This window comes from Pan paniscus, chromosome 6 (genome assembly GCF_029289425.2).
Source record: "Pan paniscus chromosome 6, NHGRI_mPanPan1-v2.0_pri, whole genome shotgun sequence".
NCBI classification, from domain to species: Eukaryota; Metazoa; Chordata; class Mammalia; order Primates; family Hominidae; genus Pan; species Pan paniscus.
The window spans coordinates 143,717,886-143,742,113 of NC_073255.2; the positions used below are offsets into that span (position 1 = coordinate 143,717,886).

General features: G+C 39.7%; 1 protein-coding gene across 1 annotated transcript in view; it reads left to right on the forward strand.

Annotated features, from left to right (window-relative positions):
* PIK3CG (phosphatidylinositol-4,5-bisphosphate 3-kinase catalytic subunit gamma) overlaps positions 1–24,228 on the forward strand; it is a 43,474-nt gene that overhangs the window by 12,481 nt on the left and 6,765 nt on the right. Inside the window, exons 6-10 of the mRNA XM_003811195.3 lie at positions 1,627–1,773; positions 4,226–4,316; positions 5,145–5,275; positions 6,267–6,378; positions 8,246–8,403. Coding sequence (XP_003811243.1) covers positions 1,627–1,773; positions 4,226–4,316; positions 5,145–5,275; positions 6,267–6,378; positions 8,246–8,403 — 639 coding nt within the window. The remainder of the gene's footprint in view (positions 1–1,626; positions 1,774–4,225; positions 4,317–5,144; positions 5,276–6,266; positions 6,379–8,245; positions 8,404–24,228) is intronic.

Sequence of the window (24,228 nt, forward strand, 5' to 3'; positions counted from 1 at the left end):
ATAAATGGCACAATAAGTTACTATTTTTGCCCTAAACAGTTAAAAAATAGACTTAACAGACTTAATAGATGAAATAATTTTTAACTGTTTACCTACATATTTACCATTTTTGGTACTCTTTATTGCCTTATATCGGTCCACATTTCCTTGAGCTTCTAACATCTTTTCTACTGCAAGTTTGCTGACAATAAATTCTTTCAGCTTTTGTTTATCTGAAACACTTTTATTCTGCTTTCATTTTTGAAAAATATTTTCCCTGAATATGGAATTCTAGATTGACTGGTTTTTTTCTTGCAGTAACATTTTTTTCTGGCTTGCATATTTTCTGATGATGAGTCTTATCTTTGATTGTGTCTGCATAATACGTCTTTTTCCCCAGGCTGTTTTTAAGATTCTTTTTTATTTCTGGTTTTCAGCAATTTGATTATGATGTACCCTGGTATGGGTTTCCTTTGTGTTTAGGCTGCTGGAGTCTATGGAGCTCCTTGAATTTGTGAGTTTATAGTCTATCAAATTTGGAAATTTTTCAACCAATTTTTTATGTTGCCTCTTTTCTCTCCTCTCTGAGACTTCAGTTACAGTAATTAAGACTGCTGGACTCTAGGCTCAGTCTGGATTTCCTTCCTCTGTGCTGTAGCCTAGAAACAGCCCCCAGGCAGTAATCTGGGGCAATTACAGGGCTCACTTCATTTGTCTTCCTTTTCTTGGGGATCACGGACCTACACTGCCTGTTCAATGTCTGAAAAGAGTTTTATATATTTTGCATAGTTTTCTAGTTGTTTATGGCAGGACGGCAACTCCCGTAGCAGCAAAGCCACATGAAAAGATGAGGAAGTTCTTCCCCTGAATGTTTAATTTTATATACAATTACCAGCAAACTGGCCCTATAGTAAAAGTACACACTATCCACTGTCCATTATTTAAAGATTGGTAGGAATTATGACATATTAATACAGTTTCAAATTGTGTTTGCTTCTTTAAATGACTACATCACAATTTTGATCTGTGGTGAACTCACCTTTGCCTGAAACACCTACCTTTTTTATGTTTAAGTGAGTAACTGCCAAGCCACATTTCCCCTGCCTTGAATTTATTTAGATGTATGAGGTTTAGAGGGAGGGCGTGTTGTACCTAAATGCCAGATTTTCCATTTATTTCTGTTAAATTTCATCTTCTTAGATGTAGCCTATTGCATCTGATTCTGCAATAATAGTTTTTTTGACATTGTGGTAGCATTAGAATTCTTTTTTCAAATTAAATCTCAGAAGGCGGACAAATATAATAGCCAGGTTGCTGTCTATTAAAGAGGATGTGGGAGTGTCAGAGCTCTGTGTGCGTGGGGAGGGTGAGATCTGCCATACCTCTTAGGCACTTCCAAAGACTCTTGTGGTTCTTTGGAGCACAGTTTGAGAGGCACTGGTTTAAGAGTTGTGAATTCGCTCTCACATGGCATTTCCAGATTTGCTCAAAACAACTTCTGTATTTTTACCCAAATATTGAAAATCATTTTCCAACTAGGACTTTGTCCTTGTTGTTTATAGTGATGTTTTGCAAGAGAATTTGTGTCTCCACCATGTATATTCGTTATTCATTGTGTGTGGGGAACATGTGACTGCTTCCTTACAGATTGAAAAATGTAAAGTAATGGCCTCCAAGAAAAAACCACTGTGGCTTGAGTTTAAATGTGCTGATCCTACAGCCCTATCAAATGAAACAATTGGAATTATCTTTAAACATGGTGATGATCTGCGCCAAGACATGCTTATTTTACAGGTATGCTAATTTTAAGATTGTTTTCAATTCTCTGAAAACAATTCTATATTACATCAAAAACATGCTTTCTCCTACTGGCTCTATTCCCACTCTCTTCTTTCAAGTGATGAGTTGTGATCAAATATTACATCATAGAGAGTTTTCACTTGGGGAATTTGGCTGCAGACTATTAGATATATTAGATATGCAATCTAATGAGCATTATGGTTCTGTCCAAGTTGCATATCTAACACTCCCAAGTAGCCAGATATACCTCCCTCACCTAATGTCTTTTTTATACACCCCATTCTAAGCCTGATAACATAGAAAATAGCCATATTTATCCCCAGCACTCACTTCATTCCTGCCCATAGACATGTCTGCACATCTCTAGGCACTCTTTTAGATACATCTCCTCTGATGCACATAAACAAATCAAGCAAATGATTTGATGGGAAGGAGAAAGATGAACAAGTAGGTCACCACAGAAATCCTGCAGGTAAGTGACAAGAGTGAAGTACTGTTAGGGCAGAAGGTGAATGGTCAATATATCAGTGCTAATTATTTTCATATTTTCTAACATTTCTAGATAAACTTTAGCTTCACAAGTCTGTAAAGTAATATTCTCCAGATTCTAGTTGGTCAGTGTTGTAGAGGTAATAATTTCTAATACTTAATATGGTTTATTTGAAGTAGACAAATTACATTGATTTCAAGGTAGCCTATTTAAAACTGGTCATGTTTCCAATTATAAGTTTCTGTTTTTACTTATTTCTAATATAGAAACAGGAATACCTTTGCTTTGCCTTTGCTTTGCTTTCAAGAATGATCTATGTTTTGTCCAGGAGGTATTTTAGAAAAGAAAAAGAGAAATCCTTCAAACTTTTTGCAAGTTTATTAAATTTCAAATAAATCTGTAGAATATTTTGAATTGTTTGAAGATGGACACTTTAAAAACACAAAAATTACCCTGTTGGTCCTCTCATTTTGAGTGAAAGTTTGCCTTTGCCCTTTATGTACTTTGTGGTTTTGTTTTTTTTTAATTTTTTAAGATGAGGCCTTGCTTTATCGCCCAGGTTGGAATACAGTGGCACGATCACAGCCCACTGCAGCCTCAAACTCCTAGGCCCAAGCAATCCTCCTGCCTTAGCCTCTGAAGTAACTAGGACTATAGGTGCGCACCACCATACCTGGCAAATTATATTTTTTGTAGAGATGGGGTCTTGCCATGTTACCCACGCTGGCCTCAAACTCCTTGGCTCAATGAATCCTCCCACCTCAGCCTCCCACACAACTTTCACAGTCTTCTCCTTTTCTTTCCCTTCCTCATAAGAAAACCAACAGTGTGGACCTGGAAAATAGCTCTCTGGTCAAAAAAAACCTCTCTGCCCTTCACTCAACAAAAACATAGCCTTTCCTTCTCTGGGCCAGGCACTAGCCCACAATCTCCATTAGACTCTTCATCCTTCTATAGGAATGATCAAGATTGTGAAAGACACCATGACAGTTGCCAAAATTGCTGGGATTCTAGGCATGAGCCAGTTAATCGCCAAAATTGCTGGGATTCTAGGTGTGAGCCATCATGCCCAGCCTACTTTGTTTATTTGTTGGGGCACATAGTTTGGCAGCTAAGGGCAAGTTATTTAAGCTCTTTAAGGCTTTGTTCCTTCACCTGTAGAATGGGAATAATAATCCTATCCACATTATAGGGCAATGCAAGGATCACACATAAAGCAGCAATCAGTATATATTCGCTATCATTATCATCGTTGTAGTTACTGCTGCTTTGGTTGTTGCCTTAGAGTGATAAATATGTGTAAGGATGTTAGAGTTTTGTGGTAAAATAGGCACAAGTAAAGCAGAACATTTGAACAGAGAGGTGATGAACCACAGCTAAAACCCACTCCAAAAGAAATGTATTGGCCAAGCATGGTGGCTCACGCCTGTAATCCCAGCACTTTGAGAGGCCAAGGTGGGCGGATCACTTGAGGTCAGGAGTTTGAGACCAGCCTGGCCAACATGGTGAAACCCCATCTCTACTAAAAATACAAAAAAAATTAGCCGGGCATCATGATGCGCGCCTGTAATCCCAGCTACTCAGGAGGCTGAGGCAGGAGAATCACTTGAACCTGGGAGGTGGAGGTGGCAGTGAGCTAAGATCACACCACTGCACTCCAGGCTGGGCGACAGAGCAAGATTCCATCTACAAAACAAAAACAAAAACAAAACAAAACAAGAAATGTATTTATCCTCTTCCCCAAGGTACATTTCGGAAAACAAAATTAACAAGCTCACAAAGAAGAGAAACTTTAGAGTACCAGATTGACCAATAAACGTACAGTTGTTACTTATATGTTTTACATTTACTCTTATATTTTGTGTTACTAGATATGATTGCTATTTTTAAGGGAGAAGAAAAATATATTAAGTTAATATATATATAATATAAGCATTTCTGTGTTTCGATGCCCAGATTCTACGAATCATGGAGTCTATTTGGGAGACTGAATCTTTGGATCTGTGCCTCCTGCCATATGGCTGCATTTCAACTGGTGACAAAATAGGTATGTAGTTACCTCAGGAGATGAATAGACCACTCAGCTCGTTTGAAAAGATTATAATTCCTTCAGTGTAGACATTTAATAACTGAAAAATCATAATCTTAATCTGTATAAAAAGGAAGAAAACATTTCTATGCTGGTGAATGTGACTCTCAATTTAATGTGGATATATTGAAAATACATGAATGCATGATTCAAATCCCTGTGACTATACATGGAAATGATTTTAGTAAGAACTTGTTCCCTCCTCTTTCCTTCTCCATCTCTAAACTTTAACTCATTTCATTACACATTAAACTTTTCTCTCACAAAAAACATTTAAAAATAGATGGAAAGATCTGTCACTTATTTTAGTATTCCAGAATTCACATTATCAAAGCTATTACACACTCTACTATCAGGTATTTTTATAGACATTCAGCATTAGTTTCAGTCAAACATATGTTTATTCAAGTTTCTGATCTGAGAACTCTACAAAACCATTTACATTTAACCCTGTAATTTAAAAAAGGAAAAGGCACAGATTGCCATCTGAGGAAGGATATGCTCAGCATATAAATGCTTTTATTTATTACTATTCAAAACCAGCCCTTTCCTCTTGTCATTCTGGGATATTGAAAACATATCCCACACAACTTCCATATCCTCCCTCTTTCCTTTCTATTCCTCATAAGAAAACCAATAGCATAGACCTGGAAAATAGCTCTCTGGTCAAAAAAAAAAAAAAAAAAAAAAACCCTCTGCCCTTCACTCAACAAAGACATAGCCTTTCCTCCTCTGGGCCAGGCACTGGCCCCCAATCTCCATCAGACTCTGTGCATCCTTCTGTAGGAATGATCGAGATTGTGAAAGATGCCACGACAATTGCCAAAATTCAGCAAAGCACAGTGGGCAACACGGGAGCATTTAAAGATGAAGTCCTGAATCACTGGCTCAAAGAAAAATCCCCTACTGAAGAAAAGGTGAGCTCATGCTTTTTCCCAGTCTAATGGCTCCTTGCAAGTTGTCATTTATATAGCAGTAGTGGCTTCAAGTTTTCAGAGAATCTGCCAGTGTCTTGCCTCCTGACATATTAGTGAAGTTTTTTACTTGTGAAATAATGGAGGTTTTAAGTACCCTCCCGTGGTGACAGCATATCTGTGTGAAACAGAGGCACTCAGTTCAGGACTCCATGAGCATTTGCTTCTCTTTTGATTATCAGGCATACTTTGCTTAAAATTTGGTTCTGTAAAATAATCTGTTAGCACTTTTTATGGCTATCTATTTTTGTTGTTCAGCCAAGATATTTAGTTACCATGTATAAATTCTTACGTACCTGGGAAATACAACATACACAACAAAGTAATTTATAATTTACTGCTGAACTCTAATCTAAATGGTAAATCATGGATGCTGAAAATGTCACTTCCACCATTCCTTGGAAGTGCATATGCTCAATCCTTCACAAGCTGTGTTTTAGCTGTTTGGCTGTCGTTTAAAGTTCTGCTGCACAGGATTAGCACTTCTCATTTGCATGGTTAGCAGCCTTTTGGGGAGGAAATATAATGAGTAGCACTTATTAATCTGTTATACATGGGGATCTGTGAACCCAAGCATACTCTTAGTGGTCACAAGCAAAACATGTTCACAAATGAAGGAGAAATTACCATGGGTTCTATATAGTTGTTGGCAAGTGATGCATGGAGAGGAAGTGAACCCTTTGATTAAATTACTGTTGCCCTTTGACTCTTGTTTCTTCCTCATGCCATTGTGATTCACTGAATCTTCACCTAAAATATAAGCAGAGCAATGAGAAAGTTGGCAATTCATAGATATAATGCTGATGAAATCAGGCACAACTAACTTGCTCTCTGAAAATGGTTTCCAGAATATTCTCTTTTTAGAAGTCATTTGTAGATTCATGATGCTTTTTGTAGTTAGAAGACAACTAATATTCAAATGCATTTTAATTAGTTTCAGGCAGCAGTGGAGAGATTTGTTTATTCCTGTGCAGGCTATTGTGTGGCAACCTTTGTTCTTGGAATAGGCGACAGACACAATGACAATATTATGATCACCGAGACAGGTGAGTTTATTTAGTGCAGAATAAACTTTTATTGTGGTAAAATATATATAACATAACATTTACTATTTTAACTCTAATTAACTGTAAGTGTTCAGTTCAGTGGCATTACATATGTTCACCTTGTTGTACAACCATCATCACCATTCATCCCCAGAATTTTTCCATCTTCCCCAGCTGAAACTCTGTACCCATTAAACACTAACTCCCCATGCCCCCCTCCTTTCAGAACGGAGTAGTCTTTAAATGGAGTTTAAGACTGGGCACATATTTAGAAGTCATTGTGTAGGGACACTGGTGCTTCAGTTACTCTAGAGCAGTGGCCCCCAACCTCTTTGGCACCAAGGACCGGCTTCTTGGAAGACACCTTTTCCACGGAAAGGGGTGGGGGAGCAAGGATGGTTTCAGGATCATTCAAGAGCATTACGTTTATTGCACACTTTTTTTTCAACTCACTTGCCACTATAAAGCCTGCCACCAGATGCAGCTCAATTTTCACTTGCCACTCACTGAGAGGGTTTTGATATGTAAGGAATTGATTTATTATGGTCTCTGTGCAGTGAAACCTCTCTGCTAATGTTAATCTGTATTTACAGCCACTGCCCAGTGCTAGCATCACCACCTCAGCTCCACCTCAGATCATCAGGCATTAGATTCTCATAAGGGGTGCACAGTCTAGATCTTTCTTGTGCACAGTTCACAATAGGGTTTGTGTTCCTATGAGAATCTAATGCCGCAACTGATCTGACAGGAGGTGGAGCTCAGGCAGTAATTCAGGCAATGGGGAGCAGCTGTAAATACAGATGAAGTTGCTCACTTGCCCATCGCTCACCTCCTGCTGTGTGGCCCAGTTCCTAACAGGCCATGGACCTGTCCATGGCCCAGGGGTTGGGGACCTCTGCTCTAGAGAGACCACCTCACTTGAGGACTAAGGTGTGAGTGAAGGAGGAAGAGGCAGGAAATGAGTCTTAAGAAGGCAAAGTTAGAGGGACCGCTGGGAAACTAGGAGAGGGTCATATCCCAGAAGCTGGCGAAGGTGGGAGTGATCACCAGTGACAGATGTTGCAGAGAAAGAACAGAAAGAACTCATAGATATCCTTAAATCTCCCTAACCCACTCCACTTTAGTGGTTCACTGTCCACTCTGACAGTAATCAGTAGTGGCCACCAAAGCATGAGATTTTTCTCTATGAATTTGGGCCATTTTAAGAGTAGAATCTGGAAAAGGCATCAGATGGGGACAGATTGCTTACTTCCTATGAGAATTAAAAGAGATAATATATTTATGGACAATAGAAATGATAAAGGGCTAAACAAATAAGATGATGATTATTGTGGTGGTGATAGTAGTAGTGGTAGAAATTGACCCAAAGGAGACTCAAAATGATTTGCTTCTATCATGCTGCCCAAGTTTCTGAGATCAGATGAGCTTAGATACATTCAGGATGGTATGGCCATAGATGGCTACTCAAAAGGAAAAGGTGAATAACCCCTGCCCCCAAGCAGAGTGAAACATCAGTCTATCCTGAGTTGCGTAAAGAGCATAAGAGAGTCTTAGGGATGATGATGACATAGTGGCCAGAGAGTTTGATTTATGTTTCTAAGAATAATTTTGAGATGAGAATTTTATAGTGGCATCTGGCTGTCATCTAAAGAACACCAGAAGGATATCAAAAACATACTTGGTTCAAAGAATGTTTTGTGGCTACGACTTTCACACACCTGCTAAGACGAAAAATATCACAAACTGACAAACATTGTAAAAAATGCTTTCAACACAAGATAGCTCATTTTTAGGCAACTCAAAGAAATATTTTAAGGAACAAAGTGCTGTGCCACTGTAATGATGTCAGATACTTTCTTCTCTTAAGGAAACCTATTTCATATTGACTTCGGGCACATTCTTGGGAATTACAAAAGTTTCCTGGGCATTAATAAAGAGAGAGTGCCATTTGTGCTAACCCCTGACTTCCTCTTTGTGATGGGAACTTCTGGAAAGAAGACAAGCCCACACTTCCAGAAATTTCAGGTAAGTCACCTCCTTCATCGCCTGCTGAGAATAGCACCCAAGCAGATGGTTCCTGCAGCACGCCACAGTCTTCACCTCTCACTCAGCTTGGAGGCCAGTCCAGCCTCTACCCCTACCCTCTTCTGGCATGGCCAACCCTACCTCCTCCCTTTCACTTCCATTCATTCCTTTCCCAGGTGCAAAATGACACTTCTCAGTAATCCTCCCACCTAAAACCAAACAGAAGTAGAAATATTTCATAAGCAGTGGGATGGGCAAATGTGGAACACCAGGATGATGCTGGCACTAAAGAGGGCTTTCAGGAAGGGTGTCTGCTGAGCAGGTTAGCCACTAGATATTTGTCTATTCAAGACCTTAGCTAGAAGACTCAAATTTTACACATATTTTTCAGAACTCACAAAAGGTTGTGAGCTTCTCTTGGTTTTTGCTACAGGTGAATTCTCGATGTGCCAACTGGGCTTATCTCATTTTTATAAGGCAGAATACCCAATATTTCATTTGAAATCTTGTTGGTTTGACCACAAGTTCTACTAAGACCTCTAGCTTTTCCTGTTTACCTGTAAACAAGTTCCTACATGAGTCTGTCCATCTCCCTGAGAGTGTGTAGATCAGGGGAGTCCAATCTTTTGGCTTCCCTGGGCCACATTGGAAGAATTGTCTTGGGCAACACATAAAATACACTAGATAGCTGATGATCTAAAAAAAAAATCACAAAAAAGCCTCACAGTGTTTTAAGAAAGTTTACGAATTTGTGTTGGGCCACATTAAAAGCCATCCTGGGCTACATTCGGGTTGGATGAGCTTGGCGTAGATTCTACTGGCTTTCCATTCCTTCCTGGTCTGTATCCAGTTTTGACTATCAAATACTTCAAATACCAAAGAGAATTAAATACTGGCAAAATTAATAACTTAATGAACATAATTCATAGCAGTTGTAACTACTACTGTAATATACCTATGTTATAGCAATACAAACACAAAACAAAGGCAAAGAATAATTACTTTTATGTACATTTGCCTTGGGTGCCCTTTAAATAGCCACCTCCCTTAGTACATCTTACACATGATTTGCTTTGCATTTCACATCTCAGACTTGCTCTCTTTTCCCTGAGTCTCTTCTTGAGTCCAAGGTTACCCTTGGGAGACGACATGACCCTTGAAGTTCAGTAGAACAGGAAGTAGGATACATTGTTTTGAAACCTGTCTGTTCTTGTTTGTTCTCCTGACTGATTTTCAATTTGGTGATTACAAGACTTACCCTCCCACAGTTCCAGTGGTGTTGTCAGAGAAACTGAGATCTCTGTGGCCAGATGGTCTTGTGATTTTTAGTGTGTGTTTTTCTGCATAAACTCAATTGAGTTTCAGGCTATTTCCAGGGAGTTGACACATTTCAGTCCTGTTTTTCTTTAAAGTTAAAAATCACATGTTTTGATAACTTCCTGGAACAGAGAAATGGTTCCAAAAAAAAAGAAAACCCTGGAAGAATTTCACCATTTAAAGGGGGGAAAACACTCATGTCTTCTCTCCTGTCAGCGGGGTTCATCTGTTTGTCTGTTTGCTTCAGACAAACAGAGCAGCAATAAACTGCAACTTAAAGAATCAGACATACGCAAGGAATTTGGCCTCATTGACGACTCTCCTTTTTTTTTTTTTTTTTTTTTGAGACGGAGTCTTCCCTGTCACCCAGGCTAGAGTACAGTGGCATGATCTCAGCTCACTGCAGCCTCCACCTCCCAGGTTCAAGCAATTCTCCTGCCTCAGCCTCCAGAGTAGCTGGGACTACATGTCCACGCCACCATGCCTGGCTAATTTTTGTATTTTTAGTAGAGACAGGGTTTCACCATGTTGGCCAGGTCTCTATCTCGACCTTGTGATCTGCCTGCCTCGGCCTCCCAAAGTGCTAGGATTACAGGCGTGAGCCACTGTGCCCAGCCGACTCTCCTTCTTTTTGTATATATGTTATCTTCCTTTTTGCCAGTAATTTTTCCTAGAATGACTGCACATCTGTCCCGTTGCTGACAACATTCCCATAGACCCCCTGGTGCCCATATCACCCTGTCAGATCCCAGCAGTACTTCTCTTTTTTTGCTGTTGTTGCTATTTTTAAGTTTCAAAATATGCTTTCACAAAAAGGTTTGCAGTATAGGGAGGCGAAGGAGAGGTTTCTTCCCGCTATCGGCATCTTCCACCCAAAGCAACAAACCTTTGCAGTGAGGCTTTGTGCAGTCTGTCCTCTCAGTCTGGAGTATTTCTCCATCCTTAGTGACCAAAGTTTGTTTCTCAAGCCATTAAAACCTTTTTTACTAAAGCAACGTTTAGGCAGTGTGCTCCACTAAAAACACACTTTTGTACATTTGTTGTACTTGTGTGTGTCCGTGTTTTGGAGTACTGTTAAACATACGTGTTAAGCATACATGTTAAGTGCCTGTGAATCTGTGCACGTTGAGCCTTAAGCACACATACAGCATAACATGGTGGTTGAAAGGATGGGCTTTGTAGCGGAGAAACTTGAGTTTGAATGCTGGACCTGCGACTTAATAACCACATATATGATTATTATTCATCCTTTCATAACATCAGTTCCTTCATCTGTAAAGTGGGAATAATAAGACCTACTTCCTGTGCTTTTTCTAGGGATTACTTAAATGAAATATTCAGAATGCTTAGCCCAGTGCCTAGATCATAGCAGAAAATCAATAAATGGTAGCCGCCATTGTTGTAGTCATCACAGTGTGTCTTCAAACTTTGAAAACTTTTAAGTTGAGAAACCATTTTTGAAATGAGATCTCAGGTAATATATAAAACAAAGTAGCATGCTCTGCTTAAAGAGTAAGTGGCGTTCCAACTCCACTTACACCTGTTCTGCTTCCCCTTCCCCAACCCCTCTCTGCTTACCCTCTCCCTGTGTTCCCTCATCCTTCACAACAGGAAAAAAACCTGAACACCACAGCTTTAACATACATATATGCAGAATTTCCAAAGTTTACAGCATGACAAAGATGGACAGCAGAGTTTTTCATCATTTGACTATGACCTTGTGGTAATTTTTTTTTCTTTTACATACTGCTAAGCCTTCCAAAAAGATTTTCTGTTTCTTGGTTTTATGTTTTCTTTTAGAATTGAAGTTCTTCAAGATCAGGGACCACATCTCTAAATTCTCCAAATAGTGTCTCAGAATCTTGTATAATAAAGGCTGCCATTTTTAGGGAAGCTGGGAAATGTTGTATACATTTGCATTTTGAATTAAAGGTGTCCTCATTTCCAGTGAATCGCTTATTTTGAATTGATAAGGTTAACTAATACATGCTGCGTATTTGAATAACCTGTTAGGAACAATGGAGAAAAATTGACCCACTTTTTTGTTAAGGGTGGGGTGAGCCTGGTCCACAAAGAAAAACATACCTAACTAGTGGCTTGAGCATGGAAGTAAGAGGAACTGAAATAAGCTCTACTGCATCCCACCTCTCTGCTTCCCAAGGGAGCTACTTTAGCCTAGGACCATAGTCACACTTACTTCTAGAATAGGGGAGAGTTCAGGAACAAGCTATAATTAGATAGAGAAACACAAAACCAAGGCCCAGCATTTGAACCCAGGAGTATCTGTTAGCCATTGGAGCAGCATCCTACAAACAGGTGCTAAACAAACACATTTCAATGGTGATGATTTTGATAAATTCTCCACAGAAAAATCTCCCTTATGGGAGGAATAAAAAAGAAAACAGTGTTTTTACTCATTGGTAATTTATTCTAGACCATGTTATTTTAAATTTCACTGAACAGTTATAGAATATATATAATAAACAAATGTATTTATATCATTGGCAAATGAAATTTGGCTTCTAAGTTTTTTAAATGTCAGAATGTGTTTTTTATTGTTCTCGTTGTTTTGTTTTGTTTGAGACGGAGTCTCACTCTGTTGCCCAGGCTGGAATGCAGTGGTGTGATCTCGGCTCACTGCAACCTCCGCCTCCTGGGTTCACACCACTCTCCTGCCTCAGCCTTCCAAGTAGCTGGGACTACAGGCGCCTGCCACCACGTCCAGCTAATTTTTCATATTTTTAGTAGAGACGGGGTTTCACCGTGTTAACCAGGATGGTCTCAATCTCCTGACCTCGTGATCCGGCTGCCTCAGCCTCCCAAAGTGCTGGGACTACAGGTGTGAGCCAGCGTGCCCAGCCCCGAATGTGTTGTTTTTTAAAATTTTAAAACTAGTAAATGTTGTTTATTAAAATCAAGAGCCAGCAAAATATTGAAAATACCAAAAGACATAAAAATTCATTATCCTGCTTTCCAAAGATAATACTGTCAACATGTTAAAGTTTCTAGAAGATTGTAAATTAATCAGCATTTGCTTAAAAACTGAACTTAAGAAATAGATATGTTCGTCTCTTCAAATTGAGTAAGGCTGATTAACATCCATGAGATGGTAGTTTGTCATTCTGAATAAAATCTAAATATCCAGGCTTGGCCTGCTAGGCCCTGTGTGAGGCTGTCCCTCCAGCCTCATGCCACACTGTTCCCCTCATCTGCTCCCTCATCACTGTGGCCTTCCTCCACATCTTCCCCCATCCCAGCTACCCACTGCTTTCTTCCCAGAATGCTCTGTGCTGCCCTGTGGTCTCAGCATAAATGTCATTCTGCAGAGCAGTTTTCTAAATCAGGTTCCCTCCTGTTACCCTTTGCCACAGTCCCCTGCCAGGTCCTTCATTGCATGTATCACAAAATACATTTATTTGTACTGGTTTTCTGTTTGTCTTTCCCTATCCCAACTGTGAGCTCTGTGCAGCAGGGCCACATGTGTCCTGTGTCCCTCACAAGGGGCTGAGCCACGGTAAGCACTCAGTAGGTATTTGCTGAGTGGAGTAGTGGAGGGACAGCACCTTGTAGGGGAGGAGCTGGATCAAACTGGATAACCTCTGGGGTGTCTTCCTTCCATATCATACATTGTATTCTGTGAGTTTCACAATAACTCAGGCCCAGATTGACAGACCATCATCACATGGAAGGTAATAAGCCTTCAGGAGGCAGGTTAACATGCGTACATTGGATGAGGAACTAAATCCAACTGTGAAATCTAATGTTTCATTAAATAATACAAATATGTGAGTGTAATATGGTACATATTCACATTCTTGTAGAGATTTCCTTATTGACATAAATCTTACATATTTCTTTCCAGTCAGAGCTGTACCTTTTGCCAAGAGAACAGGGCATGGAGTATATACACATAGTGTACATTCAATACAGGACAGTGGATAAAGGGCAGGAACAACTCGTTCTTTTATAAACAAGCATTTTGGAGATGCTCTGTGCACACAGTAGGCACCAAGCAAATCTGAAGTCATCAGGGGAGCCAAATAACACATCTACAGACAAATCTATGCAAAGCAGGTCGTTTGAGGACTGTCTTTAAAAGGCACTTGCCCCTAGATGTCACTCTTAAGAAGCATTTTATAGGAGAAAAGTCTGGAGCCCATTCGTTGTGTTATTTTAATCTAGGATGACTGTGGAAATTTTCTTGCCAGTTTTATCAGGCCCACCCTGTTTCCAGTTCCGCAGTCTTATCCCCATGCCAGCGTATACCCAAGCCTCCAACCTGGAGGCTCAGCCACATGCCCAGTCTCTATGCAGCGTCCTGACTCAGGAGGTTTTTAAGAACCTTTATTCAACCAGAGTCCATCTCTTCTGTGGTCTAGCTCTACTCTTGGGTCCCACATTGTTTTAACTGCTTCTGTTTCAGTTTCTCCACCAGAGGTCCCTCTGTTTGTTACCCAGCTGCTAGAACTAGGGCCCTAATCCCTCCTGTCATTTTTCTTGCTGGAGACTCGAGTATTCTCCCAAGCCCAGCCACAGGGACCACAGAGACCTTGTGATCTGACATTCTTCCAAGGGCTGCAGCCATCTCAGCATCATTTCCGGTCACTATTCTCTACCTCCCCTTCCTTTGTGTGATAACCCTCATCCTTGTCTATACTTATAACCTGCTAGGCTGGATTTTCTCAGCCTCCTGCTCTAGCCTGTTGTAGTTATCAGGCCTTATTCACCATATCCAAAATAGGACACTAATTCAACGCACACCGACTAAATACATACTACAGTTTAGGCACCGTGCCAGGCATAAAGAAGGATCAGGTACTGCCTTTGGCAAGGCAAGATATTTTCCCAGTTTGGTCCCTTTCAAATACAGTTGTTCCCTAATTCATCCTGATTTTAAAGTAGTGAATCTTGTCCAATATTGAACTTGGCTTCTGAACATTAAGCATTCATCCATCTTATGTATGCAGATTATCTGTAGTGTATCAGACACTGCATTGGGCATAGGTGAGACAACAGAACATGGCCCCAGAACATGGCAAGAAAGCTACTTACACAACTTTGTGCCAAGAAATACCTTGTGCTAAGAGTGTCCACAGTGGTTTGCAGAGGGAGCAATTAATCCTGCCCTAGAGGATAGAAAAGGGCTATTCAGAGAAGCATGTGTTTTTCTCAGGCCTTAAGGGATGAATTCAGTTTCATTTTTCCAGGCAGATACAGGGAAGGGAGGGAACATCCAGACAGAAAGAACAGCACGAGCAAGTGCATGAAGTTAGAAAAGTACATACAATCAGTATTTGGGAACAAGAAGTATATTTACCTGGTATGGATAGAAAGTGGGTATTTCTGGAAGTGTGTAGTAGAATTTGAGTCAAGAAAGGAAATTTGGGTCCAATTTGAAGCAGTACATAGGCTGGATTAGAGGGGTGGAGGGTAGAGCAAAGCAAAGAAGTCATTTGGAGCTCATTCGATTAATCACAAATAACCATAATTAAGGTCTATTATAGGTCAAGTGGGAGATGACCAGTTCATCTGTCACCCATAATGTACTGAGCTGATAAAGGATTCCGTCTTGGGATCTGCACCCCGACCCACTGACTAGGCCAGGCTCAGCCTCCTCTGTCTCAGTGTGAAGACTTTCAGTACTCACTATCTCTCCATGTTATGCATTGGAAGATATCCTCAAAGAAGGGTCTGATTTCAGCCATTTGTAGGAGTTTGAATATGTTGGTGTGATATCTCCCCCATATGCAGACTTGTGGGGCTTGTCAAACTGTTAGGACTTTATTAAGCTTGTCAAATTTAAATTACTATTCTGGAAAAGATACGAATCCAAAACTGGAAAGATAATAACCTTTTAATTGACATCATTCTCTCAATATTTAGTTTCTTTCAGAACATTTTGTCTAACATAGAATATTGTCAAGGACATTGTTTACCATATTACAAAACATACTCTCTCCATTAAGATCTTCTTGTGAAAATTCTACTGGTCTCAGTTTCTAGAAAAGCTGTGCTTCTCCTAAATAGAGATGTTTTCTTTTAAATTTTCTGAACATTGACTACAGTTAACAGATTATGTCCTTTTAGCTAGAGATATATTTGAAGACTTCCTATAGCAAGTACTGTCATGCATTGCTTAACAGTGGGGATACATACAGAGAAATGCATCATTAGGCAATTTCGTCATTGTGTAAACATCAGAGTGAACTTACACAAACCTAGGTGGTAGTCTTCCACACACGTAGGCTATATGATATAGCCTATTGCTCCCAGGCTCCAAACCTGTACAGCATGTTACTTACTGAATACTGTAGGCAGTTGTGACACAATGTTATGCACTTACACAAGTGCATAACACATCTAAACACATCTGAACGGAAAAGGTACAGTAAAAATATGGAATTATAATCTTATGGAACAACTATGATAGATGCAGTCCATGGTTGACCAAAACATTGTTATGCAGTACATGACTGTATATAGGACTTGTGATGTACAGTTTTAAATTAGCCTCCTTCCCCAACCCATTGTGGATTGTTTCCTTTCCTTTTTTCAGCCAATTCTAACTAATGCTATTTTGACTTTTGTATCGCCAAATAGTCCACCTTAAATCCTTTTTGGAACAAGGCTGGAGGATAAATCACACACACACACACAGACACACACACACCCCTACATGCATGCTATCAGAATATTGACTAAAGTAGAATAGCTTATTGTAGCATTTAGGTTTCTAATGTGCTTCTAGCTAAATATTCGAGAAGATGACAGTACAGCCCTTCCCCTGGTAAACAGAGCTAGTCTGAGAATCACTTTTCAAGTACTTACAGATAAAAATCCTAATTCAAACTCATCAAATGCATGGCCAAGTACCAGACACACTCCTTTTTGGGATTTACCAGAAAGTGTGCTCTCATGCACTGTTAGGTCTAATAATCAGTGACCTTCTCTGTTTTGCCAAAATAATTCCTAAAGACTGGCTAGCCAATGCATTGATTTTTATTAAAAAAACAAAAAACAAAATTCTCTGCCTTTGACTGGAATGATTTTTATCCATTGTCTCCTTCCTCTAGCAGACAGAGGCAACATTACTATTTAGGAAAAGTAAGTGGAGGTTCCACTTCATTTCTAGATGAAAATGGAGGATTTTGATCTTAAGTATTTCATGTGACCTCAGACAGTCTGTAGCAGCCACAGCTCATCAGTGGTTAATAAATTAGCAGATTGTATATAAAAGTAGTTTGTTTTCAGTTTAGTGAACTGATAGTTGGGGCAGTTAGCAAATCAAGTAAAAGTTTGGGCCCTGAAATGATAATGAATTCCTTTGTTCCCAAGACTTCTGAGGGCGGTAGCTTTGTAAAAACAATTCTTTCTGTTAGTACTAGATGCTATTATTAAGGCATTTGAATCAACAATGAAATTGAGAGCAGATGTACTACGTAGGCTCAATCTATTTATTAGCTACTAATGGAGAATGTTCTAGCTAATGGCATTAATAATAATGTAATGTTCCCCACATTTGTAGTCATTAACAAGTGCATTAAACCAAGTCCTCGAAGTCAGATTTTTCCCTTACTCTTCTTCTCTCAATAATACAAATCCTTCAACAGTCAGTTGAGAAGGAGAGAATGAGGATGTTTGAGGTCAAGGAGAGGCAGCCCTGGCAGAAGGGAAAATTACAGCCAGTAACTTCTGTGTTCTGTGTTTTCCCCTGAGCTCCCCAGGCCACATCCTCATAGTCCCTGAAACCATAGGCCACTAGGCCAAGGTAGTGTCAGAACACTCCCACAGACCCTGTGGCTGAGTCCAAAAGGCAGAAATGAAACTTCTGGGACTGAGCGGGCAGGGCAGGTGCTCGGCTGTGCCCCCCAGGGTGAGAGAACCACCTGCAGGAAGCCAGTGTTGCTGTATGCTTCCATCCTGCCCACCTCAGTGGGCCAGCACCATGACAGCCTCCCTTTGACACTGGTTGGAGTGAGGCTTATCCCCGACTCCAACCTACCTCACCCCCTAGGCCTTTACTAAGAGACCTTGTGGGCAGATGGTCTAGAGGGACAGTGAGCCCCTTAGCATTGAACAGTATGTGTATTCAATAATGCAGCTCCTCGTGGTATTGATTAGTAATCATAGCCAACTACTTATGTAGCACTTAAATCTCACCACAACAACATGAAATGGGTATCATTCTTATTATTCTTAATCTGTATTTAAAAGAGGTTAAGTGACTTCTCCAGTGATAAATAGTTTACCAGTAATAAAGCCAAAATTAGAATTCATTCAGCTTGATGTGAGTCTGTGTTGTTAACCACCACAGCACACTGCCTTTCAGCAAAGGCTGATTAAAGCTGCACCAAGTCTCTAAGTGTGTACAGCCCGTCAGAATCTCGACACTGTGTTTGACAAGCATGGGACGTGCAGTTAAACTGGGGAAGAAATTTCTTTCTCATAGAAGAGATCCTTGTGTGTGAAAATTAGAACTATCTGAATAAATTAGAATCAACAGAAATTCTTTATGTGAGTGAAATAGCCCTCGAGAAAAGCAGGGCAGTTATTTCCTTTAACGCCTCTCCTTGGGTACAGCAGGGATAGGTGAATTCCTGCATCACTGCTTAACAAGTATTTACTGAGCACCAGTGGATTGGTGTTATAATAACTTGGCCTCAGGTTAATTTCCCTCCTCGAAAATTTTCTACTAAAAAGAGTTTGACCACACAGTGGGCTCACACAGCAGGGGATTTATGTGGACCCCCCAGTGTATGGAAGGACAGAAAATAATTAAAAATCAGAATGTACTCTAATTCAAAACCAAAAGGCATCCCCATCTATGTCCTTGTGAAAATTGTGCAAGTTGGCAAATTAATGAGGCTGTTGCCTGGGGTGAAGTCTGCACTTAGCCTGTATAATTACTAAGAAATGAGAGAGACCTCAGTGGGTCCTACGGATGAGCAAAAGAAAATAATTTCCGGACATAAGTGGAGTCATTAAGAATGCAAGAGCACTAATGCACTGGGGCCACTTCCAGGGGACGAGTGATGGCTGGGCAGCAGCAGCAACAGCCCACACAAGTCTCCCGCTTCTTGGTGAACAGGGAGGAAATGCAGAGGGGATGGTAGGCAAGGGAGAGGACTGACGTTTATTGAGCCTTCACTATGTACCGGCCTCCATGCTGGGCGCTTTATGTATATTGTCTCACTTAGAAAATGCCAGAATATTCCATGGGTTTTGTATTGCTTAGGATGATGTGTACCCTGCCCAGCCTTGACATACAGAATGACACAAGCCTGACCTCAATTATCATTGCAGTTACCCTACCACACACAAATGTCACAGACAATATCAGCTAAAAGCAAAAGAAAACTCACTATTAATATTTTGTCCTATAAATTTATATTCTTTTTTCTATATAAATATTTTGTGTTAATTTACCAAAATGGGATGCATTGTTTTATACCTACCTCTTAAACACTTTTACATGTTTATTAAATATCCTTCTACAGTATCTTTCTAGTAGTTCCAGGACATGCAATTTTAAGTACTTTTTGTGAATCTTTTTTTATCAGTCCCCTATTGTAGGACATTATTAATAGATTGCTTTCAAGTTTCCACAATTTTAAACCATGTTCTAATGAACATCCTTATAGATAAATCACTGCAAAATTATTCAGTATTTTTAAAGATAGATTCCTAGCATGGAAGTTGCTGGGTAAAAGGATATAGATGTTTTTAAAGCCAGGTTTATTGAGGTATGTTTTACATAGAGTAAAAATCACCCTTTCTTTTATTTTTGGCTGGGGGTACATGTGAAGGTTTGTTACATAGGTAAACACATGTCACAGGGGTTTGTTGTACACATCATTTCGTCACCCAGGCATTAAGCCCAGTACCCAATAGTTATCTTTTTTGCTCCTCTCCCTCCTCTCATTCTCTCCCCTCAAGTAGATCCCAGTGTCTGTCGTTTCCTTCCTTGTGTTCATAAGTTCTTATCATTTAGCTCCCACTTATAAGAGAGAACATGCGGTATTTGGATTTCTGTCTCTGCATTAGTTTGCTAAAGATAATAGCCCCCAGCTCTATCCATGTTCCCGCAAAAGACATGATCTCATTCTTTTTTATGGCTGCATAGTATTCCATGGTGTATATGTACCACATTTTCTTTAATCAGCCTATCATTGATGGGCGTTTAGGTTGATTCTGTGTCTTTGCTATTGTGAATAGTGCTGCAGTGAATATTTCTGTACATGCGTTTTTATGGTAGAATGATTTCTATTCCTCTGGGTATATACCCAGTAATGGGATTGCTGGATCAAAATGGTAGTCATGCTTTTAGCTCTTTGAAGAATTGCCACATTGCTTTCCACAATGGTTGAACTAATTTACACTACCACCAACAATGTGTAAGTGTTCCTTTTTCTCCACAACCTCGCCAGCATCTGTTACTTTTTGACTTTTTAATAATAGCCATTCTGAGTGGTGGGAGATGGTATCTCATTGTGCTTTTGATTTGCATTTCTCTAATGATCAATGATGTTAAGCTTTTTTCATATGCTTATTGGCTGCATGTATGTCTTCTTTTGAGAAGTATCTGTTTGAGTCCTTTGCCCACTTCTTAATGGGATTGTTTTTCTCTTGTAAATTTGTTTAAGTTCTTTATAGATGCTGGATATTAGACCTTTGTCAGATGCATAGTTTGTAAATATTTTCTCCCATTCTGTAGGTTGTCTGTTCACTCTCTTGATAATTTATTTTGCTCTGCAGAAGCTCTTAAGTTTAATTAGATCCCACTTGTCAATTTTTCCTTTTGTTGCAGTTGCTTTTGGTGTCTTTGTCATGAAATCTTTGCCCATTCCTACAACCAGGATGGTATTGCCTAGGTTGTCTTCCAGGGTTTTTATAGTTTTGGGTTTTACATGTAAGTCTTTAATCCAGCTTGAGTTGATGTTTGTATATGGTATAAAGAAGGGGTCCAGCTTCAATCTTCTGCATATGGCTAGCCAGTTATCCCAGCACCATTTGTTAAATAGGGAGTCTTTTCCTTGTTGCTTGTTTTTGTCAGCTTTGCCAAAGATTAGACAGTCATAGATGTGTGGCCTTATTTCTGGGCTCTCTGTTCTGCTCCTTTGGTCTCTGTGCCTGTTTTTGTACCATTACCATGCTGTTTTTGTAGCCTTGTAATATAGTTTAAAGTCAGGTAATATGATGCCTCCAGATTTGTTCTTTTTGCTTAGGATTGCCTTGGCTATTTGGGCTCTTTTTTGGTTCTATATGAATTTTAAAATAGTTTTTTCTAGTTCTGTGAAGAATGTCATTTGTAATTTGATAGAAATAGCATTGAATTCCTTTGGGCAGTATAGCCATTTTAATGATATTGACTCTTCCTATCCATGAGCATGGTATGTTTTTCCATTTGTTGGTGTCTTGTCTGATTTCTTAGAGCAGTGTTTTATAATTCTCATTGTAGAGATCTTTCACCTCCCTGGTTGGCTATATTCCTAGGTATTTCATTCTTTTTGTGGCAGTTGTGAATGGGATTGCCTTTCTGATTTGACTCTTGGTTTGGCTGTTGTTGGTGTATAGGAATGCGTGATTTTTTACACTGATTTTGGATCCTACAACTTTGCTGAAGTTGTTTATCAGCTGGAGGAGCTTTTAGGCAGAGACTATGGGGTTTTCTAGATATAAAATCATGTCATCTGCGAACAAAGATAGTTTGACTTCCTTTCTTCCTATTTAGATGTTCTTTATTTCTTCCTCTTGCCTGATTGCTCTGGCCAGGACTTCCAATACTATGTTGAATAGAAGTGGTGAGAGAGGGGTTCCTTGTCTTGTGCCAGTTTTCAAGGGGAATGCTTCCAGCTTTTGCCCATTCAGTATAATGTTGGCTGTGGGTTTGTCATAAATGGCTGTCATTATTTTGAGATATGTTCCTTCAATACCTAGTTTATTGAGAGTTTTTAACATGAAAGGGTGTTGAATTTTATCGAAAGGCTTTTCTGTGTCTATGGAGATAATCATGTGGTTTTTGTCTTTAGTTCTTTGTATGTGAGAATCACATTTATTGATTTGCGTATGTTGAACCAAGCTTACATCCTGGGGATGAAACCTACTTGATCATGGTGGATTAGCTTTTTGATGTGCTGCTGGATTTGGTTTGCAAGTATTTGAAGATTTTTGTATTGATGTTCACCAAGGATATTGGCCTGAAGTTTTCTTTTTTGTGTGTCTCTGCCAGGTTTTGGTATCAAGATGATGCTGCTCTCATAGAACGAGTTGGGGAGGAGTCCCTCCTCAATTTCTTAGAATAGCTTATATAGGAAGGGTACCAGCTCTTCTTTGTACATCTGGTAGAATTCAGCTGTGAATTGATCAGGTCCTGGGCTTTTTTTTGGTTGGTAGGCTATTTATTACTGATTCAATTTTGGAGCTCATTATTGGTCTGTTCAGGGAATCAGTTTCTTCCTGGCTCAGTCTTGGGAGGGTGTATGTGTCCAGGAATGTATCCATCTCTTCTAGGTTTTCTAGTTTGTGTGCATATTTGTAGTAGTTTCTGACGGTTGTTTTTATTTCTGTGGGGTCAGTAATAACATTCCCTTCTTCATTTTTAATTGTGTTTATTTGGATTATATATATATTTAGGCTACTTTATATATATATATTAAGGATAGTTAAGTCTTCTTGTTGAATTGAACCCATTACCATTATGTAATGCCATTCTTTGTCTTTTTTGATCTTTGTTAGTTTGAAATCTGTTTTGTCTGAAATTAGGACAAACCCCTGCTTTTTTTCTGTTTTCTATTTGCTTGGTATATTTTCCTCCATCCCTTTATTTTGAGCCTATGAGTGTCATTACGCATGAGATGGGTCTCTTAAAGACAGCATTACCATTGGGTCTTGCTTTTTTATTCAACTTGCCACTTTGTCTTTTAAGTGGGGCATTTGGCCCATTTACATTCAAGGTCAGTATTGATATGTATGGATTTGATCCTGTCATTGTGCTATTAGCCGGTTACTATGTTAGCTTGTTTGTGTGGTTGCTTTACAGTGACACTGGTCTGTGTGTTTAAGTGTGGTTTTGTATTAGCTGATAGCAGTCTTTCCTTTCTATATTTAGTGCTCCTTTCAAGGTCTCTTGTAAGGCAGGTCTGGTGGGAATGAATTCCCTCAACATTTGCTTATCTGAAAAGGATCTTAAGTCTCCTTCACTTAGGAAGCTTAGTTTGGCTGGATATGAAATTCTTGGTTGAAGATTTTTTCTTTAAGAATGTTGAATATAGGCCCCAAATCTCTTCTGGCTTGTAGGGTTTCAGTGGAGAGGTCTGCTGTTAGCCTGATGGGGTTCCCTTGTAGGTTACCTGCCCTTTCTCTCTAGCTACCTTTAACATTCTTTCCTTCATTTTGACCTTGGAAAATCTGATGATTATGTATCTTGGGGATGATCTTCTTGTGTAGAATCTTGCAGTTCTCTGTATTTCCTGAATTTGACTGTCAGCTTCTTTAGCAAGCTTGGGAAAGTTTTCATGGATGATGTCCTGAAATGTGTTTCCAAGTTGTTTGCTTTATCCTCCTCCCTTTCAGGGATGCCAGTGATTCGTAGATTTGGCCTTTTTACATAATCCCATACTTCTCAGTGGTTTTTTTTTTCATTTCTTTTTTTTCTTTTTTCTTTTTTCTTTATTTTTGTCTGACTGTCTTATTTCAGAGAACCAGTCTTCAAGTTCTGAGATTCTTTTCTCAGCTTGGCTTATTCTGCTATTAATACTTGTGATTAAATTGTGAAATTCTTATATTGTGTTATTCAGCTCTGTCAGACCCATTAGGTTCATTTTTATACCAGCTATTTCATTCTTCAGTTCCTGCATCACTTTATTGTGATTCTTATTTTCCTTGGATTGGGTTTTGCCATCCTCCTGAATCTGAATGATCTTTGTTCCTGTCCATATTCTGAATTCTGTGTCTGTCATTCCAGCCAGTTCAGCCTGGTTAAGAACTCTTGTTGGAGAACTGGTGTGGTTGTTTGGAGGACATATGACAATTTGGCCATTTGAGTCACGAGAGTTCTTGTGTTGGTCCTTTCTCATCTCTGCATGTGGGTGCTCCTTTAACCAGTTGTAGATTGAGAACAGTCAACAGAATTCTTTTCTGGATGTTTTCACCAGGCCAAGGCTTTGTGCAGGGTCTTTATTTGAAGCTGACTTCTTGTCCCTGGTTTCAGAGGGAGGTATGTTAGTGAGGTATTTTTGGTGCTGAAGCTTTGGGGTATGATCCAGCAGGTGGCACTTAGGCTTATTGGTCGGTTGGTAGACTCTTGCTTGGTTGTGTGGCTCCCCCATGTTAACTCACAGTTGCAGCCATGTTCTCTCTCAATGCTCTGAAAGTGTGGGTTTCTCTCCCCCTTGAGTGCTGTCTGTAGATCATGACTTGGCACTCCTCGGATGCCCACTGCAGCTCTTGTGTAATCTCAGTGTTTATGTTCCTTCCCCAACTTGGAGGCAGCAGAGGAAGGGACTTTGG